The sequence below is a fragment of the Antechinus flavipes genome, chromosome 3 (genome assembly GCF_016432865.1).
Source record: "Antechinus flavipes isolate AdamAnt ecotype Samford, QLD, Australia chromosome 3, AdamAnt_v2, whole genome shotgun sequence".
In the NCBI taxonomy this organism is placed as follows: Eukaryota; Metazoa; Chordata; class Mammalia; order Dasyuromorphia; family Dasyuridae; genus Antechinus; species Antechinus flavipes.
The window spans coordinates 593,665,935-593,673,015 of NC_067400.1; the positions used below are offsets into that span (position 1 = coordinate 593,665,935).

At 44.2% G+C, this 7,081-nt stretch overlaps 1 protein-coding gene across 1 annotated transcript in view; it reads right to left on the bottom strand.

Annotated features, from left to right (window-relative positions):
- The window catches only part of TNFRSF8 (TNF receptor superfamily member 8), a 60,508-nt gene extending 54,594 nt beyond the window's left edge, over positions 1-5,914 (bottom strand). The window contains exon 1 of the mRNA XM_051990845.1: positions 5,852-5,914. Coding sequence (XP_051846805.1) covers positions 5,852-5,914 — 63 coding nt within the window. The remainder of the gene's footprint in view (positions 1-5,851) is intronic.
- Between the last annotated feature and the right edge of the window lie 1,167 nt (positions 5,915-7,081).

A 7,081-nucleotide genomic window follows, 5' to 3' on the forward strand; every position in this document is an offset into this window, starting at 1 on the left:
GGCTCAGACACTAGGGCAAGTCAACAAATGGCTAACCAAAAAAACAAAAAAGAAATAGAGGAAGAGAAATCAACAAATACTACAAACCAGAGCTTGATTTGTTATTCACTTGATTGTCTAGGCTTAAGAAAGTGATGAATTTAGAAGATATTAATAATTCAGATTCAACCTAAAAGTTGTCCTACATACATTTTGAGAGAGGGAAGCTGGTTGTTATAGCTAGAAGGGACTTTCAAGGCCATTTAGTCCAACCTCCTCATTTAACAATTGAGGGAACTCAATACCCAGAGACATCATAGGATTTGCATATCTGTAAGTGGCAGAAGCAAGGTTTAAGACCAGGTCTGCTTGATTCCAAACACAGGATGCTTTCTACTACACCACACTGCCTTTCTGTTCCCTAGTTTCCCTTCTTGTCAATAAATGGAATCAACAAGCATTTATTAAGTACCAATGTATGCACAACACTAGATGGTTATTAAATTCAAGGAAAACAAGAGAGATGGCTCCTGCTCTCAAGTAACTTAAGGTTTAGTAATGATATGAGACACTAACCTAGTAGAGTGAGGTCCCCATCTTCTCTCTGGGAGGGCCCTGCCCAAGCTAGGGGGAATTTTGACAGGGTTTGGCATCCCCTAAGACAATGTTGTCACACCATTTCTGGGACAGTGCTAGGAAATTAAATCATCATTTATTACTAAGAAAGAAGATTTATCCCCTCCCACAGGCACCAAGCCTATGTAGTCCCACCCCAGGATCACAGAGGAGAAGGAGGTAAAAAGAGGCAGCAGATTTGGCTCCTTCTCTGACTTGTCTAAGAGAGTGACCTTTCTGCCATCTTGTCTACTGCTCTCTGCAGACCACACAAATCGGGCCACCTGTGGTTTGACCTGAATAACCCCAACTCAACTCCACTCCCTCAAACTCAACTCAATACTAGTTCAAACCACTTCAATGCCTTGACATTCAAAGACAAAGTGGGGAAAAGGAAAGAGGAGATGAGTATATATGTGTCTGTATCCAAGAAGTCTATAAAATAAACTACTATCAAAGTAAATAATATAAAAGTAAAGTATATGACAGTAAACAAAAGGCTGTCACTTGAGGGCCCATCCAAACAGGTCCCTACTTCCCTCCCTTTTTTCCCTCCTCTAGCCCTGTCATCAGGGAATGAAAGGAAGCCAGTCCTACCTGCAGGACTCAGATGGCACACTTGGACGTGGTCAGAATTTGTTTGTCAGAACAGGGATGTTCAGAGCTGGAAGAGATCTCAGAGAGCATGTCATCAAACCTGTACCAGATACATCATCTCCTTCCACCAAAGCTCAAAGACTCTTCCCAATGGAGGAAAGCCCATTGCCTCCAAGGCAGCTCCTTATCTAAGGATTTATTGTCCCAGGCCTGAGACAAAACCCAGGATCTAGAAGGCATATGATTAATTCTTGACTGACTGATTGATTAATTGATTGATACTGAGCTCAAATCCATCTCTCTACAACTTCATATAATTTAAAAAGCTATAAGTCTAGCTTAGAGGTGAAAAATATCTCATTAATGAGCCACACAGTAGCCCACAACACTTCTAAATATAGACTGACCAGATTCAAAAGTAATTGGGAAATATTTAACCAAAAATACAATACTATGTAGCCTACGGGGATCCTTAGATACATTTTAGTGGTTGACACTTCTCTTTGAGTTTTGACACCTTTGAGCAGCAGATCTGGGAATCAGGAAGCTCTGAATTCAATTCAGCCTCTGGCACTTAGTAGCTAAGAGCTTCAGTAGGTCTTCCAGTAAGACAAGGATAGAACTTAACTCACAGGGTAGGTTGTAAGGCTCAAATGTGTTAATATAAAGAAAGTACTTTTCAAGCTTTAAGGGATGATATGAATATCTGTGGTTTGACCTGAATAACCTCAACTCCTATCCCTGTTATCTCTGAGCCACTTGATTTTTCTCCCCCCAAATCACTCCTGGCCTAATGAAATCTGAAGGCCCTTGTGGGCCTTGATACCTGCTGACCTCCCTCATATGTATTATTTCCCCCTATTAGAATCTTAAAATCAGGAATTTTTTTTCCTTTTGTATTCTTTAAGATGCAAGCATTTAGTAATTTTTTCCCATTATTCATTCGTTCAATATTTCATTCATTCATTCATGTACCCTGGGATCTCTCAGCCCCAGATTTCCCTTCTGCCCTCAAAAACCCTAATGCTTGAAATTCATGGGCTCATGGATTTAGATCTTAAAAGACTCCTTTATAAAGTAGGAAATTCAATCTAGAACTGAAAGGGATTTAAGAGACCATCTCTTCCAATGCCTTCATTTTATAGATGGGAAAACAGTTCTAATGGATAATTTACTTGCCCCAGGTCATTCTGGTATTAAATGGTGGAGCCAGGATTTGAATCCAAGTGTTCAAACTCTAAAGCAAGTGTTCTTTCAACTGTTCTATGCTGCCTATGTTCCATTTCTCTTACAAGTTGGCTAAGAGCAGAAGCCTCTCAGACGAGAGGTGACTCAAACAAAATCATAAAATCCTAGATGCTGAGCTGGAAGGGACCCAAGAGGCCAACGAATTGCAGATGAGAAAACAGAGATCCAGATGGGTTAAGTGAATTGGCCAACATCACATAGAGAATAAGTGGGGAAAGCCCGATCTGAAAATTCACAGCGACGAAAATTCAGGTGATGGGAAAGGAAGAGAAGACATCACAGAATCTCAGGAACAGAAGAAAATTTTCTTTTCAACATCATGGAACTACAGATTCTGAAGGACCTCAGTGAGCCTCCTCCTTACCTGCTTTAATACTCCAGGGCCAGAGGCGATCAAGTCCCATGAAACCCTTCCTGACTCTCCTCAGGTAAAAGTGGCTGCACTTTCTCCCCTTTCCACTCTTTCTCTAGGTCTCTCCTTTGACCTGGATATCTTTCTAGAGAAAACAGGGCTATTATCTGGGTCACATTGTAAAGAAGACAGAACAGTAGAGTGGACCTAGAATCAATCCTCTTTCTGCCACTGATTACCTGTGTGGAGTTGTTCAATATTTCAATATTGACTTAGAAAGCCACATATTAAAATATTTATGTTTACTCCTGGACCTCACTCTCCTCATCTGAGGAGTAAAAGGATGAGTCCCCTTCTAGTTCTAAATCTTAAAGTCTAGTGTGTTGATCAGGGTATCTCAGGGGAAATTCCAGAATCACAGAATTTCATAGTGAAGGCCATCGAATACAAGCCATACCCCAAAAAGAATCCCCTCTTTAGCACACCCAAATACAAGTTCTCTAGCTTTGGTTCAAATAAAAGAGTGGAAGACCTCACCTCTCATCTCAAAACAGCCCATTCCACTTTAAGCTCTTCCTGATGTGAAGCCCAAATCTGGGCTTAGCAACTTCCTCTATTACCTCACTAGATTTGCCCTATAGGTTCAAACAAAATAAGTTTAACTTTTTCCCCACATAAATAGTCTTGCGAGCACATGAAAACAAATGCTGTGGCCTTCTGGAGTTATTTCTTCTCCAGTCTAACTCTCCCCAGTTCTTTTAAGCAATCTTCATAGGCTGTGGACTGGATGCCCTTTGGTTTATCTGGATTGCCCTTCTCTGGACACTCCCCAGTTTATCAAAGTCCCTCCAAAACTGTGTCAGAACTGAATATAACACTCAAGAAAATGACCTTGGTGGGATCCATGTGGTCCCAATTCCTGAAAACTACACCTTTCTCAATGTAATCCAAGATTACAATCGCTTTTTTTTTTTTTTTTTTTTTGGTCATCAATTTTGATCCACCTCTAGAAGATTGTAAATTTCTTGAGAGCAGGGACCATTATTTTTCCCCATCATTTTCTATTGCCCCCTACTATATATAGACAGTTGTTAAAATCAACTTGCTCTTCTTGACTATGGGTAAACACAGAGCTGTGGGAAGCCATTCTCTATCTGGGTCATAACATGAGGTAACAGTTCAGCATTCCAATCTGTATCCAATTCTGTATGCTTACGACTTACTCATACTCTAGTTCAGAACTAGGTGGTGGAGAAGTGGGGACATGCGGTACTTACTATGAAAAGCCCTAAAGGGTAATGGGATGGTCTAAGTGATTACTTACAGGAAGGCAAAGGGTCCCAGCTCTAGAAGAACTCAGCACCACGTGGTTTCATCTGCTGGGTTCATTCATAGTCCTCTTTAGAGTTTATCTTTAAATACACACCTATACCTTTTTCACCTTGCTCTTCCATCTCACCTACTTCTCTACTCAAGAATCACCCCAAAATTCTCTGAAGCTTCTACTTTGAGATCTAGGATTGTCCTGGAGATTAACAAATGAAGCAAGTGAAAGGAAAGGAAAAGGACAGATGAAATGCCCTCAACTGATCTTCTGGTTCAAAACACAAGTTTTACTGAAAACAATCCTGAGAACATATCTGATTGGAAAGGATGACCTTGGAGGTCACTCTTCCAGTCCTGGAAAGTAGCGGTTACATTAGCCAAAGCGTTCGATTTGGGACTTGGGTTCAAATACTATCTATGCTACTTTGGCCAAGTCACTAAATCTGCCTAGGTCTCAGTTTCCTCATCTATAAAATGGGATGATCTGAAAAATCCTTTGATCCTAATTCATGAAGCTGGAATGCTAAATTTTCAGTTCACAGTCACACACGTGTTTGCGCATATATAACTGACACCAGGTTCTTGTGCATCTGGTACAGGAACAAGACAATCTTTCGGCCACATGTCTCTCTCAAGACTCTCTCCCAGTGTAGAGAGATAGGGATTAGGGATAGGAACAGGGTTTAAGCCTCTGGTTTGGAAGATTCTGGGTATTTTGTTATTTAAAGGGAGAATATTAATTATTATCAAAATTACAGAAAGGAAACAGAAGCCAAGAAATACTAAGTAGCTTACCTATGGTCACATGGCTAATACACAGGGCAGAGATTTGAACTCAGATCTGCTAAATCCAGGGATTTTTAACCACAAATAATTCCTTAAGATTTGTCACATGTCCTTATACAGACTTATTAGGGAGGCAGTGCCAAGTAATATTATCCTCCTTTTATAGAAAAGGGTAACCACGGCCAAAAAGATCATAGATTCAGAGCTGGAAGGTTATTTGGTTCAATCACCCCTTTCCCCATTTTTCAGATCAGGAAAGAGAGGCTTAGAGAGAGTTTAAGGGACTTGTTCAAGATCACACCAATCATGAATGGAAAAGGAAGGATTCGAATGCTGGTCCTGTGATTTCAAGTTTAATACCCTTTACACTGATCTATGCTAAGGGTTTGAACCAGAATTCAGAGCTGGCCAAGCTCACAGAGAGATTACATGATCTGGCCAAAGTTAGAGTTAATAAGCAGCGGAATCAGAATTCAACTCGGTCTCTTTTCACTAACCCCACTCTTCTCAGCAGCTCCGTGAAAAGGGCAGGCAGGGATTCTTAATCCCATTTTATGGATCAAAAAATTGAGGATGGACGCGGGGAACTGGAATCCAAAGTTCTGCGGCCACTGAGCAGAGACCAATAAGTAACCATGGGGACGAAAAGTCAGGCTGTCTCGTGTTCTCCAGTTCGGAAGCTTCTATTCAGGGTTCCCCACACTCATAGGGGAGGAGAAAACGGAGGTGCTGTGAGATATCCAAATTTACGCACACGTTCGGGGATTGGAATCCTGCTCTCCCGCCCCCCATTAAGCACACTTTCCACCACACCACGTTGTCTCCCTCCAAGCAGCGCCCTGGAGCCAGGGGGTGAGGTGGGGGGGCCGGGAAAAAAGCTTGGCCCATGCAGCTCAGTTCCAACCCATTCCGTCCTGTCTGTCCCAGGGTCCCCAGCACCGGACTTACCTGCGGAAGGGCCCCGACCGCTCCGAGGAGCAGCAGCCCCAGCGCAGCGCGCCCGGTGGCCATGGTGTGCCAGGCTGGAGCGCCACGAAGGAGGCGGAGAAGAAAAGAGAGAAGTCGGGACTGCCGAGTTGGCCCTCTCTGGACTCCCCGACAGCTTCGCGCGTCCCGGAGCGAGCTCGAGGGGAGCCCTTTCAGCTGCGGGCCCCGGGCCCCGGAGCCGATAGACGGTAACGCGCAAGCGGAACGGCGCATAGGCGCAGCCCAAGTCCAGGTGCTGTGCGCGCTGCAGCTCCGGCGCGTTCGGCTCCGCTCCGCTCCGCCCCTCGCAGGGCATCCGCCCGCAGCTCCTCCGCGCTCCTCTCTGTCTGCTGGCCAGCGTAGCCGCAGCCTCGACCCCAAGCCCAGCTCAGGGCCAGGCAACCGCCGGCAGGGACGTGCACTCTCCGAGACGTGCAAACTTAACACAGGTTTCCCGGCACTGCGTGGGGCCCAGCACCGGGCTGTGCAGTAACTTCGAAAGCGCCCTCCCCTCGGCTGGGCGCAGACGGTCCCTCCCCTCGTCTCTCCCCAACCGCCACCCTCTTCCCCCATCCTTCGCACCTTTGGGACCACAAGAGATTGGGGAAGGATAAGACTTCGTCGGGTTTCCAGGAACTGGGAAATTTGGAGAGAAGCAAGCAAGCAAGCAAGAGACTCTATTTTATGTAATTGAGTTCACGAGTTCACCCCGAATTCTGAGCGACTTAAGCCTCGGGGCTGCTTTCAGTCTGATTAAGAGGATCATAGAATCGTGGTGTTAGAGCTGGAAACGACGTGTCCTGCTATAATGAATAATCACGTTATTATAATATTATGTCTGCTGGGAAGTGCCCAAGCAGACTTCTTCTAACTCAGGGATCAATTCCAGGTTTCTCTAAGTTTTATTTCTGTGAAGGATCTTAAAGATAACCTAGTCAAAGTCCCTCATTTTATAGATGAGGATACTAGGGCCAGTTTAACTGATCTGGATTCAAATCCTGTCCATGCCATTCCCCATCGTTGTAAAGCTTGGGCAAACCATCTTGTTGCCAAGAATGAAAGAGATTGGACTAGTAAACCTGAGGTCCATGGTTAGCCTGAAATCTATGATCCCCTGGCATCAAGTTAAAAGCCCAAATGCAAACTCAGGTTTTCCAACTCTAGAATAACTGGGACTGTTCTTCCTCTTCCTTTGTATCCTCAGTCCTTAGC